The sequence below is a fragment of the Manis javanica genome, unplaced genomic scaffold (assembly GCF_040802235.1).
Source record: "Manis javanica isolate MJ-LG unplaced genomic scaffold, MJ_LKY HiC_scaffold_24, whole genome shotgun sequence".
Classification (NCBI taxonomy): domain Eukaryota; kingdom Metazoa; phylum Chordata; class Mammalia; order Pholidota; family Manidae; genus Manis; species Manis javanica.
In genome coordinates, this window is record NW_027332170.1 from 1,869,731 (window position 1) to 1,893,189 (window position 23,459).

The 23,459-nt window shown below is 35.8% G+C and overlaps 1 protein-coding gene across 1 annotated transcript in view; it reads right to left on the minus strand.

Annotated features, from left to right (window-relative positions):
- The window catches only part of LOC108396645 (ALG13 UDP-N-acetylglucosaminyltransferase subunit), a 69,700-nt gene that overhangs the window by 15,389 nt on the left and 30,852 nt on the right, over positions 1 to 23,459 (minus strand). The window contains 17 exon segments of the mRNA XM_073228310.1: positions 1,504 to 1,669; positions 2,137 to 2,208; positions 5,511 to 5,566; positions 7,828 to 7,948; positions 8,313 to 8,469; positions 8,659 to 8,748; positions 9,219 to 9,453; positions 10,142 to 10,269; positions 11,111 to 11,211; positions 11,552 to 11,616; positions 12,745 to 12,853; positions 13,846 to 13,921; positions 15,520 to 15,679; positions 15,879 to 15,960; positions 20,073 to 20,145; positions 21,542 to 21,588; positions 22,318 to 22,368. Of these exon segments, the coding sequence (XP_073084411.1) occupies positions 1,504 to 1,669; positions 2,137 to 2,208; positions 5,511 to 5,566; positions 7,828 to 7,948; positions 8,313 to 8,469; positions 8,659 to 8,748; positions 9,219 to 9,453; positions 10,142 to 10,269; positions 11,111 to 11,211; positions 11,552 to 11,616; positions 12,745 to 12,853; positions 13,846 to 13,921; positions 15,520 to 15,679; positions 15,879 to 15,960; positions 20,073 to 20,145; positions 21,542 to 21,588; positions 22,318 to 22,368 (1,789 nt within the window).

Consider the following 23,459-nt stretch of genomic DNA (forward strand, 5'->3'; position numbering starts at 1 on the left):
CCCTTCTTTCTTACATCTTTCTCTTAAAGCATTATCTGTTGTATATTTTTTGGTCATGTTTGTTATAGTTTTGCCTTCATTACTGAAATTACTTTCTTCCATTTCTAATGCTTTCCTGAGGTCTGCCACATACGAATTTTTCTAACTCATTTGCTATTTTTATACCATTTTATTAATGTCTTTAGCTCATTCTAAAATAGTTAATTAAGTAAGCATATTTCTGACATCCCTCATGCCTTTAAGGATATTATTCTTTCTTTACCCTCAAAATATCTTTGTACAGAATTTTATTTTGCACTTTTCTTCCATTCATTTTTAAGTGAAATTATTTTTCATGAACTTTAGAATGAGTACAGGAAAGCTTTTCTAACTTCATAGGACTTTATTTTCTTGTGCAGTATTAAAAACCATGAATGCTTTCTAGGATGCTTGACTCTGTTCTCAACTTTACTCAGGACCTGCTCTTTTTACTATACTGATCAATTTTGATTGCACTCTCAGCAGTTTCTCCTTGGCATGTCAGTTTTGAGTGTTCTTAGGGGCTAAATTGTTCCAAGCCCTTCAATTCCTTTACCATGTACCCAAAGCACTCACCCAGTATTGGAGAGGTCAAATCCCTTCCCAGTCTTAGCTGCTCCTTCCAAACTGGCTACCTCACTTTCCCATGAATTATTAGCGCTTTTGTAGTTCTTCTGTTCTCAGGTCCATCAGACAACAGCCCCAGTGCTTCTGTTTTCTTGCACCCACACAGACCTGATAGCATGCAAGTCTTGTGACTGGTGGTTTGTCCCGACCTGCTTAAATCTGGGGGGCTTCAGGGTGATGCCTTGGTCACCTGGTTTTGTTGTAAGTATTGTCCATGGTTTGGTTTTGCTATTTCCATTTTTATTTGGGGACTCAGATTGAAAACCTATGCTGTTGACATCACCTTTCCAGAATTCTGAGAACTTTCAATTAATTGACTCACTGGAATTCTACATTTGTAAGTTGTTACTATCAGTATGCCCAAATTCACAGATCAGAAAGGTTCAAATCCTACCCAAAATTACATAGCTACTAAGTTGTTAAACCAAGATTCAAGCCTAGATTTCTTAAATTCTGGAACCCATAATTATTTATTACAATGTTCATGGGAAAATGATTCATTATATGGCAAGTATTTTATAGAAAACTTTTTAGGAATTATCTGTGAAGGGTGAAACATCTCTAATTCCTGTACAATAAAACTTGACTCAAAGTCTAAGAAACTTGTGAAGTCCTCTAAACTCTCAATGGAGTAGCAAAATAGCTATAAAATCATATCAAAGCCAAATCTGCAAGAAAAAAACTGAAACTCTGCCTCTTAAATATCATGGATTCCTCAACTATAGAACATACTTTATTAACTAGCTTAAATTTAATACTGGATATTAAAGTAATCCTATCGAATCAGTGGAATTGTTGTATGTGCATGTTCATGAATAGCAAAAGAGGTTTCCAAAGTAGCAACCACTGACAACCTACCTGGCCTGCCTTGTGTAGGTGGAGATACAAATAGAGGCTGCATAACATTCTCTGAGGGAACTGAAGTGGTATTTCCAGCTTGATTAGCTGCTGCACAGTTTGATAGGACTGAAGCTGGAACATTACTGGCACAGGAAGCTGCAACTGCTGCAGAATTTACCATCACCTGTAAGTGTGGAAGAAAGTTTAAAACTCTAAGTTCAATTTTTCAAACAATGTTGGTCTCTTACCTGAACCTAAATTTCATGAAATAGTATTCTGACAACTAAAACATCGAGAAGTCAATCTTTATGTAAACCCTGTATGGGAAGGAAGTTTTGGGAAGTTTTAGTAAATGACATAGACTTGACAGGTAATTTGTATTAGCTTACTCATTATACAAGAGATCCAGAGTAGAATATGAGTGTAGTCTAATGCCAGCACACAGAACAGTGTCTGGATCACAACAGATGCTCAATTTGTTGAATGAATTTACTACTCATTGTGCCAGGCACCACAAAGTACAATAATACTTAATATAGAAATATAAGCAGCTTCTTGAAAGTATGATGGAGGACAAAGTGAACAAGAGGAAAAAATTCGTTTTCCTCTGTTCAGACCATTGCAACTGCTTGATAACACAATGAAGATTACCTTCTGGGGGTAGTTGTATGAGGTAAATGTGTCCTGAGGAGACATAGAACATGGTCCTCTGTCCTGAAGAGACTTTAATGAATACAGAAATATAGTTACATAAATGGAAATCAAGAAACCAAACAACACATTAATAAAAAAATCTGCTGTGTTTCAACATCTCCTAAAATTAAGTGAATATTGTATACCCTCAAAGTATTAAAATTTGGAAGTGACTACTAAGGTAATATTCCAGAAGGTATCAATCTGCTGCCTGACTGAGGTGACTGCTCTATTTCTGATCTACAGAGATCCTGATCATATGCAACTCTAGTCCCAAAGTAGATACTAAAATAAAATGGAGGACTGTAATGTAAACACTTTCTTAGTGCCTTTCCTTGCCTTAAAAGCTTCAACATCAGTAGGAACAGCAACAGTTTTGCTAGAAGAAAGCATGCCATTTGAAGATGCAACTTAAGACAAAGGTAGGTATCTGGTTGTTCAGCCACATCCTATCCAAGAAGGATGTGGTATAGTGCAAACGCTGCTCCCCTCTGGTTCAAGACCTTGTCTTTGTCAAAGTAAAATGATTTAAAAATGATCAGTTATGCATGACAAATTGTCATGACAGAAAGAAAAACTAGCAGTGGAAATTGGTAATAATGATAATGCAGAGGGAATCAAGGGAAGTAATCACAGGAAACAAGAGGAATCACACTGTGACAAAGGTAAGCCTAACTTACATGGACATAAGATTGCATGTTTCTAAAGTCTGTTCAACTACAGACAAGGCACCAGCCGAAAAGCAATCTTTGGCCCTGGCTCTGAAGATCCAGTATCAATGTTTAACTCTAGGAAAATATTTAGTTGAGAACTGGGCATGGAAATAAGATGTAAGAATAAATGTTCATGGTTTTTCAGAAGTTCTGGGCCCAGAAATCTCTTAAGTCCTGCATTGGTCCTCTCCCCTCAGAATGCTGTGAAAAAATTACTTAGGAACTTGCTATGGATTTGGTGACTACAGGGTAGAAGTGGAGCACATTATGAAGAGATTGAAAGCCACTGGTGATGTATGATAAAGTAAATTCAGAACAAAAAAGAACATGTGGCAAGTGAAATTACGTGAACAGAAAGAAATGTCTACTCTTATTGTCCCTGATGTTAAGATTTTTACTTGTTTTTTTCACTTTTTTGTGCAAGTCGCTATTTTAAGTGAAAGGCTATTTTAAGAGACATGTGATATGAGACTACTAATGAAGGAGGGGGAAAAACCAATTTCTCTAGATGGGGCAAAAAAAGGAAAGGAGAAGTAAGGGGAAAAGACTTGCACATCATAGTTTTCACCTTCCTAAGATGGCCTAAACAGTAAAAACAAAAATCTTGTTCCTGAAGCTATCAAAGTTAAAACTAATCAGTTAGAGAACAGAGGGTAGTTATTCAAGTTATTCACAAATATTCCAGTTCTCCTGGGTACATGGTACTTGCTCTTCTGGCCTCATCCTAAAGTGAGGTATGGCCATGTGACTTGCTTGGCCAATGAAATACAAGCCAGTGTTCAATTTCCTATCTTTAGCCCTGCCAAGGTGACTTTGAAAGCCCAAGTCCAACAGTCTGGGTCCCTGAGTGACTATGATGAACAAAGGCCTGCAACTAACCTGCACTGGACATACAATATCAGCAAGAAAACTGTCCTGTGTGAAGCTGCTGAGATGTTCAGAGGTTGGTACTACAGCTAACCTGACTAAACAGTAGTTGGTAACTAGAAGTAGGGTGCAGCTGTAACAAAAACCTAACTTGAGAAGATTATGAACTTGAAGCTATTAGGGGAAGAGATTTAGAAAACAATGTAAGTTTCATATTGTGATTACTAGTAGACAAGTTTAATAAGGTATCCTAAGACAGACATGTATATAGAAGTAGTTTGCAGGCAAAAATGAAAGGGAATAGAGTCCTTGAATATAGAAACTTGTACGGTATAGATAAAATTGATAGATGCTCTGAACAACAAAGAACAGTTAAAACTTGGCTTCAAAGCAAGAATCCAAACTAAGTATATAGCACCCAATGAATCTTGAACTTGAACAAAATGGCTCACGAAAAAGCATCCAAAGATGGCTCTTCCATCAATTCCTGATAAGCTCAAGGTATCTGCAGTTAGGTAAGAGAGAGACATAGGAATAAGAAAGCAAAGAATTATAGCAAATCTAAGTAGTATATCTATTAAAAAAAAAAAGAACTGGCAGTATGGCTATTGGCACTTGAAACTAACAGGAACCAAAGCAGCAGCATAGTAAATCAGTTGAAGAATCTATAACAACTAAACTGTGCAACTGAGACAAAATGTCCCTTGGGCCCCCAATTTCCTGTAAGTAAAAAGTAGGTTGAGTAACCAAGAGTTCTAGAAAACAGTGAACGAGGGAGCCCCTCTGGGGAGCAGTCCCTATGCCTCAGCTGAGGGTCCTCACAATGTCTGTCTATTGTAACAAACTTGTTACAAGCAGGTAATGTTTCTCCCATTTTCCCCAACTGGGAATTTTTACTGCAATTTTTTCAGTCCCCACTCCCCTGTTATAACCTGGGTGTGTAGGAGGTAAATTACTTTGTCTCTTTTAATTTTAGGCTTCCAGATCAAGAGGAGCCCCATCTGGACACAATACAAAAAGTACTACACATTTCCCAGAAACCTTGGGCTGAGTTAATTACACTGAACAGGATTTTGGGGTTGACACCCTTGAGGTAAAATCAAGTATTCTGCCTATAGGAGGGAGTTTGAGTTGAACTGTTTTAGTCCTTAAGTGCTTTTAAAATATTTCCAACTTTCTGACTTCCAGGCACAGAGAAACTAGATTCTTTAGTGGGACATACTCTGGCTGATGAAAAAGAAATGCAAAGAAAGTGACTCATATCATCTCCAGGTGGAAGCTGTAAGAGGCAGTGCACCATTCACTACCTTTTGGTTCCTGCCTTGGCAATCGTGGATGGAGCTTCCATCAGCCTGAGTCCCTGAGCAGAGCCCTCCTGCAGACCTCCACTGGACATGCAGCATAACCAAGAAGCAAACTTGCATTATATTAAGTGAGATTATGGACCATTCCTACTAATACAAAAAGCGTGATAAAATCCTCTAAAATATCATGCCTGATGTTTTAATTTCCTCTTGTATTGAAATGTATTAGGAATATCTCTAAACAGATTAATTTCAGAAAAGAGGTGTGATCTTGAATGAGTTACTTAATTTCTGGATCTCAGTGTCTTCATCCATAAGATGGGAATGATACCCTAAATACCTTATAGGATTGTTATGATTAAAATATATTTATATGTATAGCTGTTAGAACAGTGCCCTAGTACATAGTAGGAGCTACAGATGCTGGCCATTATTATTAAATACCTACCAACTTTGCTGTAGATTCAGCTGTGCTATGAACATCTGAAGTTTCGTAGTCTGGTTCTAGAGAATATAGCCAAAGTAAAGTAAAAAGTGAGCATTATTTTAGAGTTTGAAATTTTTTTAAATAATGATTAATGTCAGATTACATCTAGATCTCACTGACCTGAAGGATACATATATTCTTTGTATTTATACGTAAGACAGACGGAGGATGTTCGTGTAGGGCTTTTTAGCTCAGCAGAGCCAAATGGCCAAATAAAACTTGCTTTTTCTCAAGTTTTATTGATACGTGTTCAAAGCCAAAATGTATACATCCTTGAAACAAGTGATTTGAGATATTAAAGCCAGAAATTGGCTGTAAACAGTACAAATCTCTCCTCTGAAAATTCCCTTAGTTCTTGGATGTCAAACAGCGGATATAAAAAGAAAAACAGCTATGTCCAATTTTTCCAGTGATTAAGTTCATTGCTCTAGAGTTAGGACTGTCTAGATTTGAATCCTGATTAACTGTATTACTTTAGGCAGATTATTTAGTTTGTATCTCAATTTCTTCACCATAAGACATGGATAACAGTACCTAGCTCATCAATAGGTGGGGATGGGTGAAAAGAACACAGTGCTTGACATAAGAGTAAATGGTGTACAAAGTAATCTGAGTATAACCCACAGTTTGCTAAGGTTAGACATTACAGATATGTCATGCCTCATCTGTTTTTTCCACCTGTTTCAGGTAAATAATACATTTAAAATCGGTTTGTTCTCAAAGGATGGCTTAGTGGACTCAGGTACTGACTCAGGTACTTTGCTTTAAGATTGCTATGCCACTGAAATGCAGAGAAAGTCAATCTTCAACTGGATAGTTTTCCACCAAGCAAAATCCCACAGGTCAAAACTGGATTTGATTCTTAAACACATCACTTATCAAACACGCATGCATGCAACCACTCCAAACATCAGGATTTAAGGTGAGAAACAAAGACTGTGTTATGCCACTACAAGTGAGCAGTACATCTGAAGGAACCCACCAGGCTAAAGAGAGAAGACAAAAGGACCATGCTGAGTAAAAAGAGCAGAGAGTACACATCCTTAAACACATGCACCTAAAAAATCTTCCCAGATTGATCCTGTGCTAGATGTTTTTGTATTAAATTTCTAGAAATATCTATTTCCTTCTACATAAGTAACAGAAAGAGGATCATCACAAGAAAATGAGCAACTTGACTGGTAAGTCATTCAGACTCCTTTGCATCTCTTTAATCACCCAATTCCTCCAGAAATGCTACAGCTGGCATGCCACCTTACAGTAAAATGGTAAAAATAAGCACACTTGTGATGAGAGGCACTGTAACAACTGTTAAGGACATATATATAGAATATACACACACACACACAAGTTTTAGAGCCAGACAAACCTAAATTCAAAATTATCTCTGCCAATCACAAAGAACCACAATTACATGATTCCATTTACATGACATATCCAGAATAGACAAATCCATTAAGACAGAAAGCAGACTGGTGGTTTCCTAGGGCTGGGTGGAGGCAGATGGGGGGAAAATGGGGCGCAGCTGCTAGTGAGTACGGGGTTTCATTTTGGGATGATTAAAATATTCTAAAATTGATTGTGCTGATGGTAGGTATGCAACACTGACTATACTAAACACCACTGAATTGTATGCTTTAAATAGGTGAATTGTGTGGTATGCAGATATCTAAATAAAGCAATTATTAAAAATATAAATCTCTGCCACTTACCAAGGGTATGACTTTGGCCATTCACTTACCCTTTCTATCTCAGTTTCCTCACATACAAAATGAGGACACCACATCCATCAGAGGGATAAAGTAATTTATTAAATTATCAATATACTTACTTAGTACAGTGGATGGTCAATAGGATTCAGTGAATAGTAATGTTCATAAAGTAGATTACCTCGGATGAAAGAGTTATCTCACAGAAGTCTCGTAAAATAATAGCTAGTCATATGAAAAGCCTAAGGTAGTTATACAAATTGTGAGGACAACATGAATAGTGTTTTACTAATAAGGAATAGTTGTTTTCCATACAGGAGTCCCACCAAATCAAATTCACTAAAGACATATGCAGAGACCTGAAAATAAGTTATAACAATTTAGTGGCCTACAGAAATAGAAGTCTGTTCTTCTAAGAAATACCAAAACATCTTCAAAAACTTAAAAAGCTCTAAGACAAGAACTGGTTAACTTTCAAAAACCAGAACAGATACCCGCAAAACTTTGAATCTACAATGCCACAGAATCATCTTCAAAACAAAACATTTATTTAATTGTAACTGACTCACCATTGTCATTCTGGTCATTGCCTTCCTCTGAATTCAAAGTCTGTGTGCCTGAGCTACATCCTTGCCTTGCAACATAGTATCTCGAAGGAACAGGAACCATTGTAGAGGGTCCTCCATGATTCTGTACCAAAGACACACACACACACATAAACATACACATGCAGTTCTCTCCCTCTGTAGTCAGAAGAAAAGAGCTATAAGTATTTTAAATGTACTTGACATTAGAAAAATGAAGAAATAATAATAAAGAAAACAGAAAATACTGCCCAAATTATTTGTCCACCTCTATCAACAAATCTCTAAGCACAGCTTCAAAAAAAGTTTTTCACCTTTAAAAGCTCTAAGATGCAAAACTCATGTTTTCCAAAAGGGCTTTATTTGGTTGTTTGTATAAAAAGCTAAAATACATCCACATAGCCTTTATTTTAAAAAAAAGGAAAAGGGAAAGGTAAACAGCTTTTTGAGTAAAGCTTTGACCTACTTACAGGTAGAGTTGGATAAGCAGTCTCACTCTCTTCTTCAACTTCACAAACAGTAATGGTTTCTTCCAATCCCCTGGGCATCTGTCCATTCTCGGGAGCAAAGCTATTCTCACTCTCCTTATTCACACAATGCATTTGGCGTTGACTACGCCTAAAGGAACTTCAGTATTTCAGAGTATGAGAAGGAGAAAAAAATGACAGAACATGGTAGTATCTTGTTTCTAATTTCTAAATAACAATTCAAACATCTCAATGTTGAAACTTTAAAAAAATTTAGATCACGTATTTGTTACTTAGCAATGAAGCCAAACTTACCCATTTTCTCTCTCAACACAGCATATTCACTTACCGAGATCTATAGGAGAAGTTATCATAGCTCTGGTAGCACCTTTTATCTGGGCCAGGGTGAAAACCAACTTTAGGGCCCTCCATATTGTGCCTATTTATAAAGCGAGATGAATCCCTCAGAACAGAGGGAAGGGAAAATATAATTCTTTATTTAGTAGTGCTTGAGAAGTCAGTTCTTGAAGTTAAACAGAATAAACAACATCTTTCTAAAATCATCCAAATACAGCTTTGCTCTCCTCACTACTGGTATTAGGTCTATCCATCATGCAAGAATATAATGCCACATTTATGGCACTCACCTTGATAGCATTCTATCACCTAGCATCTCTTCCAAATGCTCCATATTTCCCTAGACCCTGAGAATACTTATCTTCCAATACATCTATTAGACAAGAATTTAAGTATACATAACTTCTATCTTCTATGCTCCCTTTAGGCAGATATTATAAGAGAAATCTAAACTATTAAGATATTTCTAAATTCTACAGTAATTCTGTCCAGGAATGATTTACAGTATTTAAATAGAGATGTACATTATTTTTAAAGTCAGTAAAGCCTTACCTGGGCATCCCATCTATCCAACTGAGTCTCTGAGATGAATGCTGAGGATGAGAATGTTCACTAGACATAGTATTGCCAGCTTTCTGTGAGTGGTCATGCCCGTAACGCATACTCCGCTGAAGTCTTGGCGGGAAGGGAGTGTCTCCCTTGCTGTAAGCCATAGTCATATGAATCTCTTTTCCTCTATCTTTCTTGACCGTCTTCTTCCGTTGCTTCATGCTCACGTCTGACGTAGCTTTCAGGCAAACCAAGAAGCAGCAAATAAACTTCATAACCAAAGCAAAAGATGTAGTGTCTCCTCCCATCTCTCACAAATGCCTAAGACTCTCAGATTTTTTTTTAACAAACCAAATAAATACAGGGAGGGAAATTTTGTATTTGGATGGAAGAGCAAAACCAGCAGGTAATCTCTATCAATAGATACCTCAACTTTATCTTTTGTATAGGCAACTTTGCTCCTCAAAAAGTCATTCTCATCGCTTACATTAATATTACCAAGAAATTATGCCTATTAATATCCCTGGCTGCTTCTGTGAGGTGTTTTTCCTCATTCTTTTGAGAAATCTTGTCTCTAAAATCTATTTCAGCTTAACTTTATACAAAATCCCCTAGGAACCTGATTTTCAACTAGGGATAAATTTGCTACTTGGGGCACATTTGGCAATGTCTGGAAGCATTTTTCGTTGGCACAACTGGGGGAGAGGATGCTACCAGTATTCAATGGACAGAGGCCAGAGATGCAGGCAAACGCCCTACAATGCATAGGACCACGTCCCCAAACAAAGTGTTATCTGTCCCAAAATGTCAGCAGTGCTGAAGTTGAGAAACTCTATCTTAGAACAAGACTTATGTTATACCTTAAAAAAAATACAATATAGACAAGTACAAGAAGGGGAAAATAATAAAACCTTCAGCATACAAACCCATTTCTGGGCCATAGATCCCCGAAGTTTTCTGGTAACCTCTTCCTTTCTGAACAGGCACAGGATTCCAGACAGGAACAGGTGACACTGGGGTAACTGGTTTTAAGTTAGCCAGTGGAACAACATGCCTTAAAATTGTAAAGATGTCACCATGAAGCCATTGCAACAAGACTGGATTCTTAGTAGTTACACATATCCCAACCCCTCTTGCTTCATTTTCAAGTGTATTCTACTTAAAACATTGACGCTAGCTATCCGTTAAGGTTTTCTATTCAGACTAGAAAATCTAACAATAGTTTGTACGATTTCATAGCTCTTTATAGTATGTATCCTGTTCCAGAGGAGAGATTGTGGTAGAAAAGTTTACAAATACTTGTTCCCTCTCCTTGGAAGAGGATTGTATTTTCCCACCCCCATTGACTTCAGGCTCATCTGTGTAACCCACTTTGGCCTATAAATGTGAGCAGATACCTGAAGAACCTGCACATGATTTGTCCTGGTCTCATTCCCTAAGTGTGATCATGGGAACATATGCCTAGATAGAGCCTTTGCTGGACTGGGTCCTCTTTGCTGACAGACTGTAAACATACTAAACAAGAAATGAATATTATTGGTTTAAGCCTGAGATTTCTTTGGTTGTTAGGACAGCATAATCTAGTTTAATGTTCTCAACTGGCAGAGGCTCAGTTAGCAAAGCCGCTTTCTAATTCATCTGAACAGTTTTATACCAGAATTCTGTTGTATTAATATTCCTAATAAGTTTGCTAATGCCTAGGATTTAGAAACTTTTATACAAGTAAGTATACCGAAACATCATACTTCAGCATATGCTTTTACAATTTGAAGTAAGTTATCTTAAGCTTCTGCCAGATATAACTTTGGTTCTTTTACTAGCATGCTGGTAATTCTCAACAAAAAAGCATCAAGAGCCACAGATTTTGGTAATTCAACAACTTATTATATTCTCACTTTTCTGCCAGTTCTTCAATGAAGACTGTTACTGAATGGTTCTCATTTCCAAGTTCCTGAATATGAGCATCATAGTATCTTCCACCTGAATCCAAGTGAACCTGAAATGGGAAGAGACAGTAAGAATATATCTAGTCTCAGGTTGACAGACATTATCTGGCTTCTGCCAAATAAAAAGATCACTTCTCCCAAATGGAGTTCAGATGTGTACTTATTAAACCAGTTGATAATCAACACTGGCAGTCTGGTTCAATGGAGGCAGCACATGCTGAAAGAGCCTTATATCTAATCACAAACATTTGTAATTAAAATTTAACACAAACATGAGAAGGCACATTTTTCTAGCACTTTGTAAATTAGTTTTCTAAACTTTATGTTAGTAACTAAAGCCACAAATTATTTGGAGGAACATATTACTAATTCTTTAAAGAAAGAACTAACCTGACACTTGTCTCCCAAATAGTACAGTCTCCCAGCATACTCCATGTAATTAGATTTTTGAAGTTCTATTAAAAAAAATGAAGATTCAAGCTCAAGTGCTCTACATCATTTGATTTTGTATATTTTATCAGTGTCTTTGATAATGCTACCACCATAAGCTAAGTTTCTTTTAAAAAGTTTTAATGAGTCATTCTATTCCTCTTCATGGGTTTTCCTCTAAATCAATTTAAGGAGACCTGCCAGAATATTTTTGTTCTACAAAACACAAATAGGTGGAAACTGGAGGTTGTAATCTTAGAATTGGTCAAACACCAATAAGGTACCATTTAAAAGTAACACAGCTCAATTAAAGAAAAAAAATGTAAAAAAAGTATCACTACACAGCTTCCTCATGCAGTCTCTTATTGTTAACAACATTTTGTGTTCCATGAGGTCATAACCTCATTCTAGATTATTAACTATAGCTAGGTTCATCAAAGTTCAAGTTTTTGAATATTAAACATTAAGGGCTACCTTGAAGGCAGAACTTAAGGCTTACTTTGATCAACTTAGCTACCAAAAAAGGAGAAAACAACGACCTATTTTAAGGGTTGGCAACATTTCTCTGTAAAGAGCCACATAGTAAATGTTTAAACCTTTGTGGGCCACAAAGACTGTTCCAGCTACTCAACTCTGTCATGAAATTTGGATACTGAAATCTAAATTTCATTTAATTTTCATGTGTCACAATACACTGTTCTTTCATGTTTTTCTGCCACTTAAAAATATAGAGACCATTCTTATCTCATGGAACACATAAAAACAGGTGGCAGGTCAGATTTGGTCCACAGGCCATGGTTTGCAGACACCTGATGTATTATCAATGAGGGAAGTCTTAACAAATTAAATAAGCTTATTTCCAGTTTTAAGTTTCTGGTACTCCTAGCTATCTACACACTATCACCACACAGTCTTTTCAAAGTTGATGTCCCAGATAAACATCAGATTCTAAGATCCATCCTCACTTCTAAGTCTATTTGTTTCCTCTTTTAGATTTAAACCACGTATTAAGCTAAAAAGTTCCCGGCTGTTTTTTTTTTTTTTTAACCTAACAGTACATTGACATCTAATAACATCTCTTGTTAGAAACAATCTGCAAAATTATTCTCCTGGATCTGTCAGGATTCAAAAGTATTCTGTTGACATGTCATTACCTTTTTTGCTGTCCAACCAAACATCAAATTCTACATTATGATAGATTTCCGGATCCAGGGCTCTGAGCACCTTGTAAGGGAAGGGCATCTTTGACTGGTTTCCTGGAGACTAAAATAAAAAATAATCATGCTACAAACTCCCCATCCTTAGCTTGAGTCTTCCTTCTATGAAGAAGGAAGAATCAGGTTCTTTTCTTCCTTTTCTTTTTTTAAAAAAGTATGTACATGTGGCTTCCTTTCCTTCTTTATTAAAAGAATAAATGTATGCCACAATAAATTTTATTTATTGCATCTGAAAGGTGAGGAGACTAAAGAAGCAATTACGCAAACGATCTAAAAATATGGCATAAGGGAAATTTTGTCTAAAGCAGCCAACAACTCAAGACATGACACATATAAATCAATGCAATACAGACCAACATTAAAGATTCAATCACAAATATTCAACGAGTCTCATTTTGATATGCACACAGAGGTGCAAGTGTTTCTATACCCTAAAATAACTGGGAAAAAATCTGAAAAGTTTGCTTTCGTCAAAATTTGTTACGATTTCCAAAGGAATTGCCTTCTTCCACTCTTCTACTTCCTTTTGTTCAATTATTTCCCCAAATTATCAGCACTTGAAGCATACACAGTGATTACTGTAATAATGTCCTACATAGCTAGCTTCAAATGGAAGGTCTGCTTGATTTTATGCCTATACAGATGGTAACATTTCTCCTGTTTCTTCAACCATGATTATCAACCATTTTCTTTGCAGAACAGGGTTATTATATTTTTTAATGACAAAAAGAAACCTTAGCATCAGAAGACTGATTACAAACTAATTATCTATTGGGTTTGAAATATAACTTGAAAAGAGCTGAAATTTCTCAAGGGTTTGGATTACTTTGAAAAAAAATCTACAATTCCTGAAGAATAGAAATAGAGAGAACATTAAGCACGTATTTTAGATTTTCAGATTAAGACTTCCACAAAGGAAGACATCAACTTTTCCACCACCCCGTTTAACTAGAATGGACTTATTTGACCTTAACTAGTTTAAGTTATGATGCCATATGCCAAGAATATGAAATTTCTTTGCCCTAGAAAATCTCAAACCTTTGCTTCATCTGTTCCTTCACTGTACTCCTCTGGTATATTTTCAGCATCGCAGCAGGCACCTAACTCTTCAGTCCTAATTAAAAAGATTTAGAACAAAGAGCTTCATATAAATGCAGAAGCTAAGAAGTCTTAAGCCTGACATCTGTACCACCACCTAGTGGTTAAAGTAGCTCAGTTCTAAAAATGAGGCAAATACTATTTCATCCCAACATTTACCTTTATGCTTCCTTTTTTGAAAGTATACTCAGCAGATTACCTCCTATAATCTGTGGGGAATGGCCCCTATAATCATGCCCTTGTGTGATCCCCCTCTCCCTTAGTTTGCTTCTAACCAATAGGATGTGTATCATTACATTAACATAAGAATGTAGTGACTATGTTGCTGGTAGCTCTATGACTCTAAGAAAACAAGCAGCCATGTTCTCCAGCCCCATGTAGTAAAGAGCTGAGGGTTACCTCTAGCTGACAGCCAGCAAATAAATCGTAGTCCTACAGCTGAAAGGAACGGAATGCTGACAAGAACCATGTGAGTAGGGGAGTGGATCCTTCCAGTCAAAACTCCAGGTAAGAACTCAATACTAACATCCTCATTGCAGACTAGAGTGAGACCCTAAGCAGAAAACCCAGCTAAGCTATACCCAGACTCCTAACCCACATAAATTGGGAGATAAGTGTGTTATGCTAAGCTGATGAGTTTGTGGTAATATTGTTATGCAATAGATAACCAATATACCTTGACTTCCTACTACTGTAGTTTCTGTAAGCCTGAAGCCCTTAAGACAAAATCAGTGAAAAGAAACTTTCACCCTGATATATGGCAGCTACCTCCTGCATTCCCATATAAGCTTTAAAACAAACACCCAAAAAACCCTCTTCTACCAAAAAAAGAAAATAATCGCAAGCATTAAACATCCAAGAAATAGAACTTCATGACAAAAAGACAATGTGATACCTGACTGGAACCAAACCTCTCTGAATTTCCAGACAGAACTAGGAATCAAGAATATAAAACTACAATTTTAAATGTAAGTTTTTGACTAAATCTGTTTAATGGCTGCCTCAATCTACATACTTAGGGAGTACGAAAAGCAGACACTCAAAAGCTTCTAAAACTAGTCTTACCCTGAGAGATTCTTTACTAGATGGATGTGTGTCAAGTAACCACTCTGAACCTCAGTTACCTTCTACAGAATGATGGTGGTGGTTCTGAATCAGTTTTTGTCAATATGTGGTCCACAGCTTACCTACATCTGAATACTTGGGTATACTTGTTAAAGGAGCAGATTCTTAACTTCACTCTGACATCAAATTTTGTGAAGGTAGGCCCAAGAATCTGCCTTTCTAACAAGCACCCTAAATATTTTGTATACAACTGAAGTTTGAGAATCATGGGATTTGATAGTTCTAAAGTCTCTTCTAGCAATAAAAAAACTAGATTCCAACTTGCACCAAACCCCACAAAGCCTGAGCAACTCACAGTACAGGCTGCCTTTTTGGTAAAACTTCTCTTTCCTCATTAAAAAAATGTATATCCTTATAAATACACATATACATACATTCATATGTGTAGTCTAAGTCATAAGCTTCCAGGTCCCTTCCACTTTCAAATGATGATGCATAGAAACATGAACATAACGATCTCGTGATTGACTTCCCCTTTCCCTTTATTACCTATCCTGAGCTGAACTCTTGTAGTCAATAAGGTCATCCTCACTGCCAGTCACATTGTTTCTGTTCTTTCTGGAACTACTTCGAAACAACTGAACTGCAGTCTTCAACTTTTCTTCATCCACAACAAACACATCTTTATAGAGAATTTCATACAATATAGCTAAAGGAAGAAATGACCAAAATGCAAATTATCAAAATAAGGTGGTTCTATAACCATGTAAACAGCTATTAACCAGTATACAAATTCAACAGGTGTCAGCAGGGTTTTAAAAGAGCTATTCATGGTGGGTCCTTCAATTTAAAGATGGCCAACAAATCACCTGAAATCACACCAGAACATTTATAAAGTCTTCAAGTACCTTGACAAACAGCAGCACTTGACTGAAACTGTTTTGAGTATACTGAATCATAATGCCCATTACTTGAAGAGCAGAGTAGAATCTGAAGAAAAAAGCACACAGAAAACAATTACGTGAATGTTACACATCTTACAACCATGAACTACTTGAAATTAAGTTGCTAATCAGAAACTGTTTTTTAAAAACAGTGATTTCTAAATTATACATATGAGTGATATCATACAGTGTTTTTCTCTTATTTCATCCAGCATAATGTGGCAATTGTATCTCAATAAAGCTGAAGAAAAATGATTTTTAAAATTTACATATAGATAAATGCAAGCTATACCTCAGAGATTTTCTGGACAGTGACTTTTAAATGCCGAGGTTAAAATTAAAACGCCTGCTAAGACTTCACTGTAAGCCTCGATCACATTCTTGTAAATACAAGAAACAAGTGCTGATGTACAGATTTGCAAAACATGGGAACTTCTACAAATTGGGTAAATAAAACAGAAAGTCTACCAAAAGTTAAAAGACTTAGCTTAACTTCTAAAAACGACTGGAAAAATTAGGTCAAATACTCAAATACCCCAAACCCAGAGCAGAGGGGATTGGGAAGGGACATCAATTGTATTAAATATGTTTTCCACTGTACCAAATAGCAATATACCAAGCTATCAATACTACTAACGAGACTTACTTAATGAATTAAGGCACTGAGATGGCTAAAGAATGAGTTAATTTAATGTTGATTCCTTTGACTTCTAGTTTTTCCCAACACCAATTCAAAGGCCATGTTCACTAACTAAATTATTTCAGTAAAAATGCCCCCTGGTTCCATGTTAGGAAATATGTTTATAAACTGCTCCAAAACCTTTCTGAATTTTTGTTCAAAACCCTGTGTCTTGTGTAAGAGATGTAATCCTTAGTGATTTAGCCTAATTTGAAGATATCTCTGGTTATCAGCAACCTGAAGTACCAAAGGTGGTTCTACGGGAAGATGTTGCCACCAAAGCTCCATGGCAGGAAATTATCTTTTTAATTTTTTTAATTTTTATTTTTTACTTTTTTTCTACCTTCTTACACTACCCTGGGCAAACTTCTCCCAATAATCAAATTCTCTGATTCTAGATTTTTCATTCTTCCCTAGCCTTTTGTTTGAAATCACAACTTTAATCCCATCAGTATAATCCAATTCAGAGAACTGAGGGTAAGTGTCAAGCTAAAGTTACTCACAGAAAAGTCTAACTTTTTAAGTTTTACCCACCCCAAGGGGTATTTACAGTTAAGAGGGGTTTTTTAATACACAAGGAACAGTAAGCAGATTTGAGCAGAGAAGCCTCTCTATTTTGGACTAGAACTGGGAACTCAAACTAAGAAAGGTTAATAACTGAAGGTAGTTGTTAAGGAGTAGTTGAAATAAAACTAAATGTAATAAACTAATAAAACATAATGAAAACGTTGCCAGTTCCAAAACTGATGAACAAGCAGGGAAGAAGAAATATGACTGTACAATTTCTCTATTCAAGTAGCAATGAGTTCAATTTTGACAGAAGAGGCAAAACTAGGCATGATGGCTTTCATGTTGTGGGTGGCATCCCAACATAAAATAATTCTTTCATATAAACTTGTGGGTGGTCTGTCTGTTGGGGGTAGGCGGGTGGGATGTAATGGCAGTAAAGTAGTGAAAAAATGAAGTAGATCCGTATTATTGATGAGGATAGATATTTGAAAAGATATTTGAAAAGAACAGAATGTTAAGTTGAGCCCATCCACATTTAGAAAATAAACGCAAAGAGAATGATACAGAGGGATACTCACCCAAACTAGTTTAAAGCATGAGACTTAAGAGCATGAACGGGGACTTGATTTTTTACTCTACACGCCCAGGTTTAAGTTTTATTTTGTTTTAAATATATTAATTTATTTCTATTCTTTCTAGTTAGACCAATATGCTGAGTGAAGATGGCTAGTTTCCAGTAGCATTTTCTCTGATACTGGATAACTATGTAAAATACAGAGTTAAGTCAATATAGATGATGAAAGGAACCAAGGTGACCATTAGGCATTTATTTCAGAATTTGCTCTAAAATATATTTTATGGAAGGCTCACTGTTTCTGATAGTCATTTTTGAAAACCCAAACAATTCAAATACAAATCTTAAGAGCCTAAAATGAGATACAGTACAAGTTTAAGGCAAATCAAGGTGTCACCTAACAAAAACACTCTGCTGTCACCTGGCTTTCCCATTCTTAAGTTTCAGAATGTACAATCACACTTATACACTCCCAAATTAGACATATATACACAATCCTTTGCATGTAAATACACAAATGCTGATAAGTATTAGCTCTCTCTATGTAAGCTAATAATAGTCTCATCAGCTCAAGGATGAGATTTATACATGCTATTCTCATGGCTACATACTCAAAAGACCTTACATTTTTGTAGTATCATGGCTCCCAGTGTATGATGCTTTCCCCTTAATTAGTTCAATAATATCTCTAAGATGTATAGGACTCATATGAAAATAGAGCTGTGTAACTGTAGGAACTAAGGGCTGGGTATATGGATATTCACTACTCAACTCTTTCAAAACTTTTCTCTATATGAAAATTTTAAGAATAAAATATCCAGGAAAAAAATGAATTGCAGGTCTAAAGAGTCCTAATAAAGATCTAAATGTCTAAATCTCCTCAGGCAATGCTGTGTAAAATTGCTAAAACCAAAAAGCTAACACTCCTTCTCTTCAGACAATTCAGAGTATGTCACACCTTTGTTTAAAAACTGTTTAGGGGCACTTGTACTGATGTATTTTAAGTACATTTCAGACACCAAAAATTAAGTTGGACTGGTAAACAGAGATGGGATAGATATATGATAAAGCAAGGACACGAAATACTGACAGCAGATTAGGTGGTGAGTATATAGATGCACACTGTAAAATACTTTCACGTTTTCTGTATGTTTTAAAAGCTTAATAATAAAATAGTAGAAGAAAACTTCAATTGACTATTCTGTACAATAAAAAGCCAAATTCTTAAGATGGCCTTCTAACACCCCTCATGTAACTCTAGCCTGTCTTTTCAGCATTGACCTCTCCCCACCCAATGATCTCTTGCTTCCATCCCTTTGCGTATGTTTCCTCTAAACAGATTGCTTTCATACTTGTTGGATTCATTTTTTGGTATTCCCCATAAATGTCACAACCACCATGAAACTTCCTAAACTCAAGGAGAGTGAAGGGCTTTTTTTCCTATGCTCTTTGTACATACTTCTTTATAAAATGTATTACTTTGCTGTAGTTAACTATTACATGTCTGTCTTGATAACCCCTTAAGACCCCTGGCAAGGATTTTGTTGTATTTACTTTGGTATCCCCAAAGCCCAGTAAAGTGTCTGGTACACTACAGAGGATTAATGTTTGCTGAGTAAAACAGATGGAAGTACCATTAGTAAAACAATGCGCCCCAATTTATACTTATTTTCCAAATTATCTCTTGCAGCCCACTTGGCCTTCCCCTATTCCTAATGCCAAGTGTGTAGTTCACATCTTTTATCTAGATTACTTAAACATCTTAACAGTTCTCTCAGTGTCTGGTCTTCTCTCACCATAATAAAAACGTTGCCTGAATTTTGCTCCATGGAACAAAACAACTTACAAAACTCAAATACTGTGCAGTCTATATTTACTAATCAAATAATCAGGATAAAAGGGCTTTTCTTAAAATCTGTAATCAGGACAAAAGGCTGTTCTTAAAATCTTTTTCAAATAAAAATTGTATGCTGAAGAACAATTTGTTTACCTGTTGAGAGTTCTCAACCAACAAAAGAACCTACTATTTTACAAGCACCCTACTGATTTAATAGTAGCACACTCTTCAGACTAATGAGATCATAGAAATGAAAACAATACAATGTGATAAATATTATAATTACTTCAGGTCATGTTAGAGGAAATCAAAGGGAGGAAATAACTCCAGGGGAGCTGGGAAGGTTTCAAAAGAACTGACATTTGAGATACAAAGGAAAACTATCTGGAAGCATGGAGGACTGACTGGAGAGGAAAAGGCTGGTAGCAGAGAAAATTCTCATTTAGACTATGCTTATTTTTTCCATTAATTAGGTAAAAAAAAAAAGGATTTCCGATGCCCTGGTAAGCCAGCAGTATCATTCAGTTTATTTTAGTAAACACTCACTCATCTTCTTACCTTGTCTTCATAGCCATTATCTGTGACATAAATTGGAGGCTTTCCGGGATAGCAATAAAGAATGAAATCCCGTCTACGTGAGTAGAAAACAATGGTGGGCGAGAACAGGTAATTTAGTATATAAATGAGAAACTTCTAAGAACAAGTATTTGTGCTTTTAAACAGCATACTTCATTTATATAAAATAATCCAAATGTTTAAAAGACTAAAGAATGCTAAATTAAGGTAGGTCAAGTCCAGTGGATTGCTTAATATATGTATCTTAACATGGGAGAAAGAGCAAAGACAGATTAACAAGTGTATGTATGTTTTTGAGTTTTGGGGGCTCCTATTTATTTAAGGTAGGGGTTGACAAATTTTTTTCATGGTAAAGACCAGACACTAAGCATTTCAGTTTTTGCATGCCATATGGTTTAACTTTGACATTGTAGCTCTGAAAACAGCCAGAGACAATGCACAAATGCAGATAACTGTGTCCCCATAAAACTTTATTTATGCAGACTGAAATTTGAATTTCATGTAATTTTAACATGCCATGAAATAGTCTTCTGATTTCTTAACCATCTAAAGAAATTTTTTAAGCATTCTTAGCCTGAGGGTCACACAAAAACAGAAGCAGGCCAATTTACAAGCTGGGTGCCAGTGAGTTAAAAGCCAACAACTGACATCAGCCTGCCCAATGCCTCTTCAATACTACTTATTGCTGGACTTACTAAGAAAGGAGCAGATTGCAAAATACTAACTTGAATAACTCCCCAAAACAGGGTTCTAACCCTACCAAAGTTTATGCCATCTCACCATCTTAAAATTTTTTAAGGAGTCAAAACAGATTAAACTTCTCAAATGAACAAGATTTCCACACCTACAACCTACATTATGTAGCTATTTTTCAAAATTGCACAACTTTCAAAAATGCTTTTTCAGTTCTGAAGACCAAAATAGAACTTGCAAAAGCAGTAGGGCAGTGTTTCTCAAATTTCCCATTATCACCTCCCTAAAAAGCCTTTTTAGGCTTTTCTTAATTTCCCTATGAAATTTTAATACCAGATACACTGTACACTTACGTATTGTAATTCTTTGAAGAACCACAAACCATCATTGTAATACCTAATATTTTTGTCCTTAAGAACAAATTTATTTTAGAAGTGATACTGTTCCACTGAGGATGCAAGCAAAAGAGGCACAAAGTTAAATACATAAAAACTCTAAGATAAATATTCTGACTTTCGACAGGAATAATACCAGCAGTTCTTAAAGTCCTTTATTCTTCCATTCAAATGTACAAAATGCTAGAGGTTCTCCACCCCAAAATTGTACCAACTGACTTTCCTTAGGTTTCTTCATTCTATATATCAATACATCAAATCTCAAATTTTCCCAATACTAAGGGGACTTTAATAGAAATCTTACACACACACACACACACATACACACATTTTCTCTTTTTGAAAAAAGGAGGTTCAACTTACTTATAAATTAGAGAAAGAGCTCTTATTTCCAGCTGGCCAGCACTTTCCTAAACATAAACAGTGCATAAAGTTTTAAGAATGTTCTGCAGCTAGGAGGTAGTTTTTCCAAGTTTAACAATTGTTTTTTTAGATACTTAGCACTACTTTAGATGAAGAACTTCTATAACTTGCTTTGAGGCTTGGGATATTGTGATAGTTAATCATTAACATAAACTTAGTCTGAAAAAAGTAGACCTAAAGACAACCTTAGTTAGTTATTAACAAGGACAATTATTATGGAAGATTTAAAAGGCATAATAAAAATGGAATTAGCATAAGAATATGAAGTCAGCAGGGTATTTAGCACAAGAGTTTTAAGTCCACAACTATGGAACTAATCACATAAATTATTTTAAATAAATGTGTTTATGGATCTTACGCCCACATAAAAAGATAACTACAAATCAGAAGAGTTCTAAGAAACAACCTGCTAGTAACATTCATTACCAGTCCCCCTCCCCGATTAGAGTGAAAAGGCTTAGGCTTGTCCTGTTGCCAGTGTGTACTCTTTCACTAGTCTATGGAGGATAAAATTCTTAACACACAATTCTCACTATTCGACACAATTTAACAGTTCTGTAGCCAGATTCTAACCTTTTGCAAGAACTATTTGATTCAAATCAGCTGGCTACTTAAGAAAATAGGTTGAGTCTAGCTAAAGTGACACAGCTGAATGAATATTTAGGTTACTATTCCAAATACTCTGAAAAGTGTAAACCCCCATGTTTGAATCTTACCTTGGGATCTCCCAACTGTTCCAGGTATTTCTCAAAAGATCCCTCTACATACTTCAAAAATAAAAAAAATCTTGACTTAAACAATTACATATTATTACCAAAATCTGATTATATTCTTCAATATTATCCTCCAATAGATTTTTGTTCAACTCAACAATCTCAGTATTCAATTATGACTTTGCACAGCATCTCAAGAAGGTTTGCACATACACAAAGTTTTGAGTGGAGAAAAGATGGACTATACAATCATCTTTGGAACTGATCCTGGCTTATTCACCTACCTGTGCATTTCATCCAATAGTATGCCTTTTAGTTTTGAAATTCCTATTTAAGTAACCTGACATTTTCATGAATCAAGCAAGTCCAATAATTAGAATAATTTCATACTTGACAGGAGACATGCATTTACCAAGTTAAACTGAGGAATCTTAAAGGAAATTTATTTCAAAAAAGCCCAGGGCACAAGTCAACTTTCTGGGGTGATGGAATTGTTCACTATCTTGATTACAGTGGCAGTTATATGACTGCATATTATTGCCAAAACTAGTAACACTTAACTTAAAATGGCCAATTTTACTGTATGTAAAGTACCTAAATAAAAATAAAAATTCAAGGACTATATGACTAGTCCCATGCAAATATATCACAAGATGTGAAATCAAATTTTAATTTTTCCTCAAACCCTTTTAACAACTTTTTGAATCACAACTGACATATAAACTGCAAATATTTAAATGCAGTTAAGTTTTGACATATGTACACAGTCATGAAACCACCATGATATCTTGATAGTGAATATTAAGTTTCCTTTTGCACCTCTTTAGCCCCACCGACCCAAAAGCGATCACTGATCTGCTTTCTGTCACAATAGATTGGTTTTCATTTTCTAGAGTTTTAATAAAGGAAATTGTATGGTATGTACTTTGGTGGGAGGGTGGTTCTGGCTTCTTGCACTTGGCATAATTATTTGGAGATTCATCCTCATAGTTTTAAAATTTCACACACACATCTCTGTTACTCAAAATGTCATGCACAAATAAGAGCAAACATCACTTGGGAGTTTAACTATGCAGAAATTATGGGCCCTGCTCAGACCTACTCAATCAATCTGTATTTTAACAAAATCCCCAAGTGATTTGTAT